Genomic DNA, 14151 nt, shown 5'->3' on the forward strand with positions numbered 1-14151 from the left:
ATAATCAGTATTAACTGCCCTAAATGTATAAGCTTTGGCTTCTATGCATCGGAAAACCAAAATTGAAAGAAGAGCAGGAGGAGAGAAGTCCACAGAGATCTGGAATAAGAACGAAATGTGGAATATGTATGGAATATGTCATTTCTGACACTTTGCTGCTACAATTTTTGTCTTGGACGACCCGAAATGACCCTCAAATGTGAGCGAATCTCTTGATTTAATGGAACAAACCACACGTTGCAAATTGCTTCAAAGACTTAATCAATAGAACATTATTTAAATTCTGATAATGAATAATAAAATGATCCTTAGTTGCAACAATGATGTATTCATTTGAATTTAAAGGTAGATGAGAAACCATAAGGGCCAATGTTACGTTAAACTGGACAAAGATGAGAAGTGTGAATAGTCATCTATAAATGTCAGAGGATTCAGCAGCGATGCTAAAAAAGAACTTTATAATCCTCTCAAAGAAAAGAAGTCCAGCAGATTAAAAACTGTTGTCAGTCTTTTCTGTGTATCTTCAAACCAACAGTTGGATCAGGGGTTTGGATACGGTCTCCGGTAGCAACCTGCAGTGCAGTATGTGGGGAAGAGCCCCTGTATGGTGTCTGGAAGAGGACAAAAGAGACAAAGCCCACTCTGTTTGAATTTTCTCATCCTCTTTACTCAAGTCAGTAAGTCAATATGAACTGACTGGGTCACAATGGACCTGAGACCGAGACCTGTGTGTGTGTGTGCCAGTGTGTGTTTGTGTGTGTGTGTGTGCTGCTCATCTCTGGTTTCATTACAAACCACTGTGTGCTGTGTGTTTTCCAACACTTAAGAGGATATGGTAACCCAGAAAGATATAAGATATGGTGACCACAGCAACCGCAATGAATGAGTGATGGAGAGGGAGTGTGTGTGTGTGTGTGTGTGTGTGTGTGTGTGTGTGTGTGTGTGTGTGTGTGTATGTGTGTGTGTATAGGGGCCTCTCTAAAGCCAGTATAAGACAGAAAGACAGGCAGTGAGGGTCACGAGGCTCCTGGGACACAGAAGAAAAAGACTCACAGAGGAGAGGATGCCATTACAATAAAGACAGCCACACAGCAGAGAGAGAGAGAGAGACAGAGAGAGAGAGAAATCTCCCACGTCCCTCCATCTCCTCTCATCCTTCATTTTCTTCTAATATCCAACACAATAGCACAGAAAACTGCAAACACATCCATTGTAATAACCTCTTCTACCAAGAAACAAGAGTGAGATTTGAAGATCATCTATTACTCCCTGCAGGAAAATTATCTACAAACTCAGCTCTTACTACTGTTCGAACTGCAGCTGTAATTACTGCTGAGGATGTGAAGGGAACAAGGACTTATTACAACGTTACACAGGTCATTTAATGGGTCACAGAAAATAATGGAGCGCCGGCTCATTTGCTAGTGCTGGTACTGGAACACTTTTTCTTTTATGTTTACCGCCTTACTCATATGGATCACTGCTATTTTTATCAGGAACTGGAGACAAGAACTCTGTAGCAAAAGCCACTTGGTTCAATCAGCCCATTTCAAAAAAGGCTATTTTCTAATCATGTGACTGTGAGCTGTGAGTCACCATCCATCCTTAGATTAGCTTAATCACCCTTGGTACAATCACTGGAAGCTGCCCACGATAAACAGTGACTTTGTAAAGACGAATGAAAATGACGCCACTTCGTCCACAGCTGCAGAGTTTCCACCTGAGGGAAACATGAATGTCTGAAACACATTTTAATTGAATATTTGTTGAGATTTCAGTCTGGACAAACTGAGAGGAATCGACACCTAGAGCCCGTCACTAAAACTAAATTGAAATAAAGTCTTTTGATGGTTAATTTGAACAAAAACAAAGCGTGAATGTTTCTTCAGTGACTAATACTATGACTGAGGCTACATCCACACTGATACACTGATCTCCGCCCAGACGAGCGTTTCAGCTGATAAGACCCAATCAGGGAGCGACTGTAGGTGTCTACGTCATTGTTTCCAAAGTTCTCTGTTTCTGCCCGTCCAGACAGCAACCCCAGAGTTTTCAAACTAAAACGGGGTCAGCAGTGTTTCCAAAAGTCTCCGTTTTAGACATCCGAAAACTCCAGAGTAGTGTGGACCCAAGGCGTAAATGTGGCAAAAGTGATGCGTTTTAAAACTCAAATGTATAGTGTGGGCGCAGCCTAACGGTGCAACCAGCGCAAGACTGTTTTTCTTTTTCTTACCTGTAGGAATAACTTTAACAGTTCCCATCTCTTTGGCGTTCTCTACGATTTTTATCCATTTCCCTCCATTTTCATGTGTCCACTCTGTTCCATTGCACTCGTAAGTCCCGCCATCAGACGTCGTCACCCTGGATATCACCAGTTCAAACACTCCATTCCTTCCGGGGACCAACCGGATGCCTCCGTCGGCGTAGCGCCGGGCAAACTTTGCCCCCGTGACCACATCTCCCTGCGGGCCAAATGTCAAGATTTCCTCTGTGGTTGCTCCGTTCTTCAGCGACCAGCTGACAGACAGGTAGGTGGGGTGGGTGAGGGCCCGGGTGACGTTGCAGGAAAGCGTGATCTCACTTCCTTCTGGGACTTCTTGGGGAGGGGTCTGCGGTGAAACGCTGAGGGTGTTTGGAATGACTGACGGAAAGAGAGACAAAAGAATATAAATTAGTAACTGTGGAAAATGTGAATATCACTGAAGACATGTGAAGGATAAGAAAGTGGAATTGAGTTAGGCTGTAATTGAGGTTACATGCTGGTTTGGATACATCCACATCAATCATCTTCTTCTTCTTCTTCTTCAAAAAATAAAATCTCAGAGTTTATTGTTATTTTTTCATTTCTCCCAAACACTGTAGCCAAACTGTTCAGTACTCGAACACAGTCTGGTCTATAATCAACAGTATATTTGCATTTTCTCCCCATTTTTCTTCACTATCTATTTCTGGAGGCACGTTCTGAGCTGTGTGCAAGAGGATCCTGTTTACTGCAGTGATCAGTTTAAAACGATTTCAGCTTAAAAAAAACTGCTTTTTTGTGGGTGAAAAACAAAAGCAATGACATAACAAAATAATCAAGGTGAGCAATGCCTTCTCATGTGCTGTTCTGCCTTCTCCACCCCCACCACCCCTCAGTACTTTGATGTTGAGCAGGGGAAAACTTTGTATATATATATTTATATATATATGTATATAGGAAATGAATGAGCCTGAGAGGCACGTCTGATTAAAAACAGACATGTTAAAATGGAAGTTCACGCAAAAATAACATCAAAGGAAGTTAAAAGGTGGGGAAAAAAATGACAGAAATTCACAAAATCTAAAAATTTAAGAGTCGAGATTCAGCCGTTAAAGTGACACAATCATAAATAATGATGACGTCTCACATTTCTACTTCATTATGTTACATTCATGTTAACTAAACATGTGTTATGATTAAGACTGTGGACTTTCTTGTACAACATCTCACACAGCGTGCCTCTCTTGTCAAGGTCACTGGCTGAAGCAGAGCTCAATGAACAAACACACTGCTCCAGACAAAGCTGTAAATTTGTGATTTGTGTGTGTGTGTGTGAGAAACACACCCAGAGGAGTGTTCATGAAGGTTAATGACTCGCCTGCTCAGGTGACACAGTAAACTCTAACACTAACACATTTTACCTCCACGTCTTTCACTGTGGGCTTCTTTCGCTCTGATAACGAATAAGCTCCCGGTTGATTGTGTGGCTGCTAAATGTCACGTTCAAGAGTGTGAGCAGGTCTTAACAGAGCAGCTTTTAACATGGCTTTGTTTCTTCCCTTGTTATGACTCATAAAGCAGGCTCGGGAGTCTCACTCTGTGAGAGGGGAATTAAAAAAATTGGGGACCTTATCACTGCTGGAGATTCAAACGCATCCCCAACAACAGCAATAAAAAAGAAGTTTTACCTCCGCTTTTCACAACGGGGAGAGAAAAGGAAAAGACATTAGATGCTTTGATGAATGGCATGTCTGCAGTGAAGACATGGGGGGTTAATAATAAAAATAAGTGGCAGGCTCAGTAGCGTTGTTGGGTGACTGCTGAACACAAATTACAGGCTCAGTTTTATCATTATCACGACTTGTTTTGATCTTTTCCATATGAAAACACTAAATGCTACTAAAATAAAGGAAATTATGAGAAAGAGTTGGGTGTGTTTTCATATGCTATTCTGACATCAGGTATCATGTTTAATCAATAATCTAGTCAAAAACACAAATTTAACATTTTCAAGTAATAATAGCTTAAACACTTAAAGTTTCATGGTGAATAATCCTTATTTAAGATTCTAAGATAAAAGTCTTGGTGCAAAAGAATCCAAGAATTGACAAATGTCTGGGAATGAGGAGTATGTAGCTGTGCATTATGGGAATTACATTTATGCCACATTCACCTCCTGTGGGGAAGCATTCAGAAAGAAAAACTCAAGGTGGGAGATAAAAACATACTGGATCTTTATGTAGGCCGGTTTAAAAAAAAAAAAATGTATGGAGGGACAAATGACTAATGTCTGATGCACAGTTTCACTTCATCCTGTCTGTCATGAAGGTTTCATGGACGCAGCCATGCCACCACGTATGATAACTTGTGCTTTGTGTAATAAACCTTGACTGAAGTTTTGGTGGTGCATCATACGCTACAGGCTACAACGAGCACACGCTGCTGTCGCTGTGCCAGTGACAGTTAAAGTTAGCTTAGTCTGAAGGAGCAGCACCTGAGAACTGAAGAGCTTACCTCACTTAATATTACTAGCTGGGAATATAAATAAGCAGGACTGTGCATCAAGTGCAGATGTGCCCAGAGGTGGAAGATATCTACCCACTACATAATTCACACGGCTGCCATATTTGCCATTCAATACGCGAATTCGGGAAAAAGGTGTGCAGGTCTAATAATGTTGGTGAGTTAGCTGTGAACTTTAGACTTTTAGCCTTTTTATTTACATTTAAAAGTGGATGTGATATGAGGACAAACCTCAAGCAATAATCTGTGTTTCTAGGATTTCTAAGTAGACTTAAACAGCTTTATCACCGATATTAGACATACTGCTATAAGTCACGTGGCTTCCAAGGAGTGTGTGTGTGCGTGTGTGTGAATGATGTCTGTGGGTTTAAAATGCTTAAACTACTTTCACTGGAATCCCTGAAGGTATAAATATATAAAGTGTGGGTATAAACAGGACATTACTGGGCACCAGTAAGACTTGTAGTGGAAGTCAGAGTCTCCAGTGCCGCTGCATGTGTGATGTGAGCGTCTATGGCAGATAACAAAGGCAGGACGAATAATCTGCGTTTTGCTCTATCAATTAAAATTAGCCTGAAAGGAGTTTTCAAATCCTCAGCGACCTCTGCTTCACTTGTTTCTTACATAACCAAACAGCCCTAGTGGATCGATGGAAGCTGTGTGTGTGTGTGTGTGTGTGTGCGCGCTGATGAACGAGGTGCACAAGTCTCGACTGGTATGGACCCTCCAGCCGCGAATCTAACTCATCATCTCTGTTAAGGGGCTGTCTCGTGTACACACACACACACACACACACACACACACACACACACACACACACACACACACACACACACACACACACATTCTCACACGCTACAAAACACACTACTCGCTCATACATATGCTCTACATACACACGACTCCCATCTCTTTCACACATAAACAGTGCTGCCTAGTTAATTCAGGTCTAAATTTAACAAGGTGTCTGGGGAGCCGCGCTGAGAAGCAGGAGCAGCTGAACATGATGGTGCATTATGGAGCCAACCAACCTGCTGTCAGACAATCCCTTCCTTGTGACTTCATCTCTCAAATTTGAGCTTTAATAGCATAAGATGTTCCTGAAACTCCTCTTACGCATCATCCTGTGTGTTTGGGATTAGGTTAACGGTGGGTTTAAACCAGTCCAGCCGCCGAAATATGTGTTTAATTACTAACTGGGTAATTATGAGGGAGAAACCCAGTTAAATTCAAAAGAAAACGCTGAGTACGGGTTTCTCTCTCTCCCACTGTTTCTTTGTCAGAAGATAGTCCAAATTAAAACGGCGTACACGTTTTCTGGTTCATGTACAGACCTCGCTGTTTGTGGACAGAGAGATCCCTGGAGGTGAGTGGAAAAAATGTGTTGTTTTTTTTTTTTCTGTGGGTGAACTGACCCTTGTGAATAATCAGTCCCAGGTCAAATACCTGGAGGAGCGGCAATATATTCAAATATCAAGCATGACCCGGCTATTACAACAAAACTGTAGGAGAGGGAGTGGAGCATTTAGTTTATCACTGTTATTAGGTGTGACTGGATTACAAATACCAGAAGCTTTTGACTTCGTCACAGTTATTTCAGGAAGTAATTCTTTGTTTTCAAGACATTTAAAACTACTGAAGCCTTGAGAGATCCATTACAAGATGCCAGCTTTAGACCATTTACTTTACCTGTTGGCGTGGCTGATATTAAGACCTTATCGCTCTTATCTATTGACAGTAACAATACACAGTGGTAGGATTAACATGATCCGGCCTCAGTATAATAAACCTGGATGAGAGGCCTTTATGCTGGGTTCTTGTTTGGAGTTTAAAAACCACACTGACGCTAAACGTACACTTTTACCCTGCAGAACAGAGCGAGGCTGAAAGGGGATGCTTATCTGTGAAGGTTAGATGAGGCAACCGTCTCCAAAAAAATTAGGCTTATACTGTAAACCAGTGGTTCTCAAAGTGGGGTCCAACACTTTCTGTAATAAAACATCTTATCATATAGGGGTCTGTGGTCTAATGTGTGTGAGTTTAGGGGCCCTCGATGTGAAACAGGTTGAGAACCAGTGCTGATAAACGACTAATTTGGAGGAGGAAATGCCACCTGGATTACATTTCCTATCAACATCATGTGGAATGTATCAAGGCGGAACTCTCCACCAATGTCCGCTTGTGGTGACTAGAGCATGATTCATGGTTTTATGGTTATGTTTGAGCAGCTCCCAGCACTTTGTTAAGGGGAGGGAAAGATAGTGGTCAGGTTAAATATTAAAAAGTCAACACTTCATTGGAGCATTTCTCCTGTATAAACTAAATTATTCATTTAGAGCTGCAACAATTAGTCGATTTGAAGAAAACTCTGCAACTATTGAGGCTGTTGTCATATTTCAAGCAAAAACACACAAAAATCTGTTGGTCCCAGCTTTTCAAATGTCCTTTTTTAATTGAGAAAATAATTGGCAGATTAATTGATAATGAATATAATTGTTAGTTGCAGCCCTAAACCAAATCCACAGCCTTAACCATAAAATCCCTAACGTTAACCTAAGTGCTTTTGTAGCCTGCAGGGTGCTAAACAAATAAAAATGTTATTTTTAGGAGACAGGGCTGGACGAGGAAGTGCTGGATCCGACTCTTTTCATCCCAGCAGTGGGGTTATGCAGGGTGGTATACAGTGTATCTGCCTTCTTATTTGACTTGTAAATGGATGACTTGTCTGGACCGCTAAATTCTTGTAAAACAGGTTGTGCTTTTGGTTAATAATGTTTTGTATGCAGATGATTTAGTTATAGTCCCTCCCTGCTGTGCTGGTCCACAGCAGCCGATGGTGCTGAATATAACATCAGAAAGAGCAGTGCAATGCTCCTGTGATGTGAAAGAGGAGAGAACAAGAGTATTTCCTGAAAGTTAAACACATAAACAGAACTTCAGATCTTATTTTAGTTTATTATATTTATCTATGATGCTTAAAATTATAATAACTGATGAACCCGAGCAACAAAACCCTTCTAATATCAATACAGAGCTCTGTGGAACTAAATACCTCATGTGTTGTTAGAGTCTGTCTGTGTCTATGTAGTTCTTTTTTGTGAGCTGATGAAAGCCTGAGAAGTAAAGCACTTTTTACACAACACGACTTTTTACATTCGCGACTTTCAATTTGAAACCTCTTGGGTAAAGAGAGCAAAAAAACCTGCAACTGCATTGATCTCAATTGGTTGAAAAGTGTAAGGTTAAAATATTTAGTGTTTAGTATTTATTTTGAAGTCCAGACAGCTACTTTTTATTTATACATTTATTAATAAGGATCCCTCCACATGCTCTATATGAATGTGTGTGTGTGTGTGTGCGCGCTCAGCTCAGTGAGTAACGAGCAGAGAGACACACAAGTGTTTGACAAATATTAGCAAAATAACTGACGACAGGCAGCGAGAGAATCGCATCGGCCACACAGACAGGGGACGTCCTTGTTAGGAAACACTGGTGGCAGCAACTTGACGACTGCGCAGTGAGCATTACAAAGTCCACTGCTTTTTCCATACACACCACACAGATGTTTTATGGGAAGACGCACTTCAAACACACACACTAAAACAGGAAACTGTAATTACAATTTTACAGTTTACAATGTCCTATAACGCTTTTGTATTGTTTGCCATTGACAAATTTTGGAAATGTTTTAAAAACTAAATATGACGTGATGGAACGTCCTGCAGCAACTCTATCTACGGTTTACATGTTTGGTTATCCCGTCATTGAGGAATTTTCTCCTGCTTTTGTGTGTAATAAAGTGAACGTTCACTCTTAAATCGGACCTGCCCATGGATGTGGAGTTTGTCAGTAGAGAAGAAAAGAGAGGAAAGATGTCACACTAATGAATTTGTTCCTAATTAAAGTGTGGGTTATTTTACTGATGTAGTATGTGATTTCTGCACGTATCAGACGAACACAGCTGGGTTTTAAATATTTATTACTATTTACAGACTGTGTTGGATTAATAAAATGCAGAAGAAGCCTAATACTTCTTTACTGGATACATGTTTACAATCGAATAAGCCAACTCATTAAAAAATGAATAATTAAGATCAGTGTATATGCCAGAGGCCACCAAATTTAGGCTTTTACAGCCAAATGTTTTCTCCCCCTCTCACTGGCTCCTCCATATCCTTGTGGAAAGGATAAGGTCACAGATTACAAGACAGAAGTCTAAACATTGACACATGCTAACCATGCTAACAGTAGCAGAGTTTTTAAGGGCCTGCATTTCTCCCCACACATGAGGAGAAAAAACCCCAACTATTACCAACTGTTTGTTTGACAGCGTTTCCCCTCATTATGGACTGTTTGGTACTAGAAACCCTGTCATCGAACATTCCTCCCTCTGCACTGCCTCCATTATAAGACATATGACGGCATTTATATTCTTCTCCCAGCCTTTGTGTTTCGCTACATAAATCTGTGTCTCCCTGGCCCTCATTTGACACGAGCCAAGTTCTCCCACCTGACATCTGCTCCCCACCATGAGTGTGTGAGTGTAGGAGTGTGTTGACATGTGCACGGTGTGCTGCGTGTCTATGCGAGATCCACATTATTACGCCAGCAATTGTCTAAAAGCAGCAGGAGCGTGCATTTGTGTGTGTGTGTGTGTGTGTGTGTGTGTGAGTGTGTGTGTGCAGGAGGGTATATACATGGTCTGTGGAGCATTAGTGAATCATGGGGATAGCTGTTAAATGAAACCAACATAGCCAGCTAGCTTCATACACACACTCACACAGTTAAGACAGCTAGCCCAGCTCAGAAGACTACGTGCCATAATAAAATATTAGATAGTTTTCATTTAAAAAAAAATAAAAAAAAGCAGTTTAATTATTAATAAAAGGACTAAATTGTCAAACACACACACATACATGTGTCACATACCAATTAGTTGGACCTGAGCCTCGTAGTTGCCACTGATGACCGAGTCGGTGCTGGGCGTTTGACACCAGTACAGCCCAGCGTCCTGCGACTTCACCTCGGCGATCTTCAGCTCCACCTCGTTGTCTTTGAGCCGCACCACCGAGATGTCACCAGACGCAACGCGCTTGCTGATCGACGGGTGGGAGTAGCTGGCGTCGAAGGTGGAGATTATCTTCGTCCTCGTCCCGCTTGCCTCCCTGGACGTCATCCACTCGAAATCCTGCAGGACAGAGAGGGATGATAACCGTCAGCAGTATATTTCGCCAGTGAGGACAAAAAGACATAACCCAGGATGATTTTGGTGAACCCCTGTAGCGAGACCATCATGTCAAAATATACTCTTATATCTTAAAAGCCATGGCCAAATTTCGACTTACTTTGTTGTGTATATTTCATTTTTAATACCGTTTTATTTCACACCTCCAGGTTAAACTGTCGAGGCTCACCATCCTTCAGGAGGCGCCGAGTCGGCTCCTTTTGTTTGATGTATTTTTAATACAACAGGTTTGTGGTGTAACTATTTCATGATCCATTTGTAGCTCTCTGCAGGTTTTTTTTTTTAAAACAGAATACTAAAACTCACATTCACCTGACAATTACACAGCTCTCTAATTGCAGGGACTTCTGGGAGTTTCAAAACGGGATCACGATGCAGAAAAGGCAGAATCTTGTACTCGACATGTGCCTTCGCTGGCATGAACTCGGCCACTGTAGTTTATTTTGAGCCAGTCCCACATACACTGTCCCGCCACTGTAAATACTCACCAGAGCAGTGAGTATCAATCCGCGGGTGAAAATAGTCCCCAACAAAACTCACTATTTCCCCCGCATTGAAAGGGGTTTGTTAAACCTGTCAGTCTGTCAAGAAACCAGATGTGACATGGACGTTACCTGCTCACGAGGTCCTGAATATTCCTTGACATCACATCTGATGGAGACCGGCTGACCCTCCACCCGGATTAACGGACCAGGAGACACCGTCACCACTCGAGCCGAGCACCCACCTTGAGGCACAGAAAGAATGTTTAAAAAAAAAAAAAAAAAAAAAGAGTCTTCAACAAATAAGTCATGTACTAAGGCTGGGCTGGATTTGTTGGATGGCTTTATTCAGATATATTGTCTATGGAAAATATCTTATGTGCCTGTTCTTTTAGGAGCAAGCTACAAGCCTGATGACAAACAGGATTACAGCAGTAACGTCAACAAATGTTGACGAACCCTCACACTGACTATTTCAGTCTTGGACACTACAGGTGTTTGAACACAACGTCCTTGCTTCAACATGCAGAAGAAGATGTGCACAAAAACACACACACACACACACACACACACACACACACACACACACACACACACACACACACACACACACACGCAGGGCTTGTTGTAACTTGAGTGAAGTTGAATGGTATCGATAATGACACTGACAGTGCTAAAACCTGAATTGCATTCTCTGTGTACAGTACATATATTTCTGCACAGGCACGCACGCACGCACACGCACACGCACACACACACTCATGCCCACATCGTTTCGTCTGGCAAGAACATCAACCACCAGTTGTGGCAGCACTCCAGCAGATTTCAAAGATTCCCCAACAGCAGAAACCAACAGCAGAGAGAGTGAGTAAGAGTTTAACACAAAGTGAGTGTCAAACTCTCCTGACATTCCAGCTGAGTGAAGCATGTAGCAACATGGCACAGTCTGAATGAGATCAGTAAGAGTCGGTCTGTTCACTGACACTTCCTGGTTCTGGCTGCTGGTCTTCACACTCCCAAACACTGACCCTGATGTCTGCACTCAGCGAAAGGTAAAGTGGAGATGCCGTTACAAGCTGCTGGGTTTGTATGCGATAAGAATATTAATTAATAAGCTACACTTGAACACAATCTGTTCCTTGGCAGGTTTTCCAGTACAGTGTTGACTGGAGAGAAAAGCACACACTGGAAGTAGAGCCAGGTGTCGACCTTCAGTACTTTTTTGGAACTGAAATGCGTTTGTAGAACCGAACTGAAAACTGTCAAGTACTAAAAGCTGGCATCAGATACGTGCTCAGAGTCTGATTTAAATCATAACTACAGTGTTTTATAACATGGGTTTTATTTTAGTAGCTCTGGCCACAGATTCTGTAACCAACTCCGACACCTCAGCTCTGGGTATCAGATACAGCACACCAATCCAAAAACAACTCTCAAGTTCTCTCATTTAAAAGATCTGTTTACCACACCGCAACTGGGATCATTTTTATGATATTGACCAAGAAGATCAGTAATATAAAGGCCGATACACAGATGTAGATGTAGTTTTGTTTTTTTCAAATGAAAAGAAAGAGGTTCGTTTGCCTCGGGTGATGTCACCTGAGTCAGCTGCTGCTGCAAGAGGAGCAGCTGCTTATAACCTGGCAGCTTGTGGTGTTAAAGTATGTGATGGAAAACATACAACCACCTTCCATTAAAAGCTGTGACAGGTTTGACACAGTGAGGCTGTGTACTGAACCACCCAGGAGAGCTGTTTCACTCCCATGCATCACTACGACCGAGTGTGAAACCTCAATACATTTTAAGACTGGAACTGTGTCTTTATACCAAGAAACTGGTACAAAGAATTGGCAGCAAATGCTCGGTCAGACTCTTGTTTTGATGATCTTATCCTCAGATTGAATATGACCCAAATTAAATAGTAATTCCGTCAGTTCTATGCAGTGTTTTAATTAGATGAAAGTCTTGTTTAGTTGAAACAATCTCTAAGAACTGATACATGTGAGAAGTTGCAAAATGAAAAAAAAGGGTTTTATGTCCATTGAGCAAAAATCTGAACCTGGATCAGCTCTGGTTGAAAAAAAAAAAAAAGTGCTTCATCAACAAGCCCTGAGCTTGTATGGTCTATCAATACTTGAGCTTTTGGCAGCTGGCCTGGTGTTGTGTGCGAGAGGCTGCTGAGTGGGGTTTTTTTCTGCTTTGGTAAGTAACAAGTCACAGTGAAATAAGCGTCACATAAAACCATATTGTATGTTTCCGTTTCAGTTCACTATCTTTGTCAGAAGTGGTCTATAGTTTAATTCATCTGTAGCTTCACATCTGATAAACCACAGAGAGGGATGGGCTGACATGTGGGTTATTAGGGAGTCTGACAATGTAATTACAATAGTGAAAAAAAAAAGAATGACTCATTTATGACGTCAGAAAAGTATAAAACTTCTATTACTATGACAAGGTTGTTGCCGTACATCAAAGCAATATTATTTACTCAATTCAAGAACATCCGGTATTAAAAAGGTCTGAGGTTCACAACACAAATATGTCTGCAAGTTTCTTCTTCACCTCTGGGTCCGTAACTAACACAAGGTCGACAACATTCGAAATTTAAATCACTTCCTTAATTTAATTTTTCAATGTATGTGGTTAATGCAAATGATCATCCGACTTGTGCTAAGAAAAACCGTCACCTCCTTTCTGCTTCACACACTGACCTTTTCTTTTTGCATTCACGGGTGCAATACAATCTCTGCAGTGCCATATCACAAAATGGCCATAATATAGAGTAAACCTGTGTGGGTGTGTGCATGTGGTAATGTGTGATAGGGGCATTCATCACTAAAAATGAGAGACTCGAAGTTGCTCGGCCAGGTGCTGAAATATGTGGTTTTCAAACTCAATTTCCAGCCTGCCAGCCAGTCTGTCTGTCTCTCCTGGGACAAATACTGCGCAGCCAGTGGAGCCTGAAGACACGTGGAGAGTGTGATCATCAACTAAAGAGCCTGTGTTAAAAAAAAAAAAAAAAAAAAGAGACACTGACATTTCACATCACTGTGTCATGGACAGGCATGCCAACTGGATGCGTCAGGTTGACTGGATCTGGATGGTAGTTGCCACTTATCTGCCCAAATTTGGAGTGATCCAAGCAAATCCAGTCTTTACGTTTAAATGTCTTAAGTTTTTTTAAATCTTTGATTAAGTGTTGAAACAGCACAATGAGTAAAACAGCAAAAACATGGTTTTCCAGACCCTGGTTCATCCACTCACGTCCAATAGTTTCTTGTCATTTAAAGATTAATTCTTTCTGGATTATTTAATCTTGATATTTTATCTATCCAGAACAAATGGTTCTCATTTGTTTGGACTGTACTATGACATTTCTTCCTCAAATGTTGGAAGGTAAATGCTGCAAAAACACACCTCGACTTTCAGGTACCCCTGTTTTATTTTTTATGGAGAACAGTCCTGAAAGACCCCAGCTGCTTTTCAGTGAACTTCACTTTGACCAGCACCATTATGTCTTGGGGGAGGGTCATTAAATATTTCTCTAACTTAAATGGCAAAATCAGGAATGTCAGACTTCTGCATGATAGACACAGACTGCATAACAAAGATTCATAGTAAATTAGCTTTTATTTTCCCATCATCTGTTCTGATGCTAA

At 41.3% G+C, this 14151-nt stretch overlaps 1 protein-coding gene across 1 annotated transcript in view; it reads right to left on the reverse strand.

Moving 5' to 3' along the window:
- ptgfrn (prostaglandin F2 receptor inhibitor) overlaps positions 1-14151 on the reverse strand; it is a 57184-nt gene that overhangs the window by 40962 nt on the left and 2071 nt on the right. Inside the window, exons 2-4 of the mRNA XM_022765514.1 lie at positions 10625-10737; positions 9695-9953; positions 2234-2641 (exon numbers count right to left, since the gene is read on the reverse strand). Coding sequence (XP_022621235.1) covers positions 2234-2641; positions 9695-9953; positions 10625-10737 — 780 coding nt within the window. The remainder of the gene's footprint in view (positions 1-2233; positions 2642-9694; positions 9954-10624; positions 10738-14151) is intronic.

The sequence above is a fragment of the Seriola dumerili genome, unplaced genomic scaffold, assembly GCF_002260705.1.
Source record: "Seriola dumerili isolate Sdu_G_001 unplaced genomic scaffold, Sdu_1.0 BDQW01000716.1, whole genome shotgun sequence".
NCBI classification, from domain to species: Eukaryota; Metazoa; Chordata; class Actinopteri; order Carangiformes; family Carangidae; genus Seriola; species Seriola dumerili.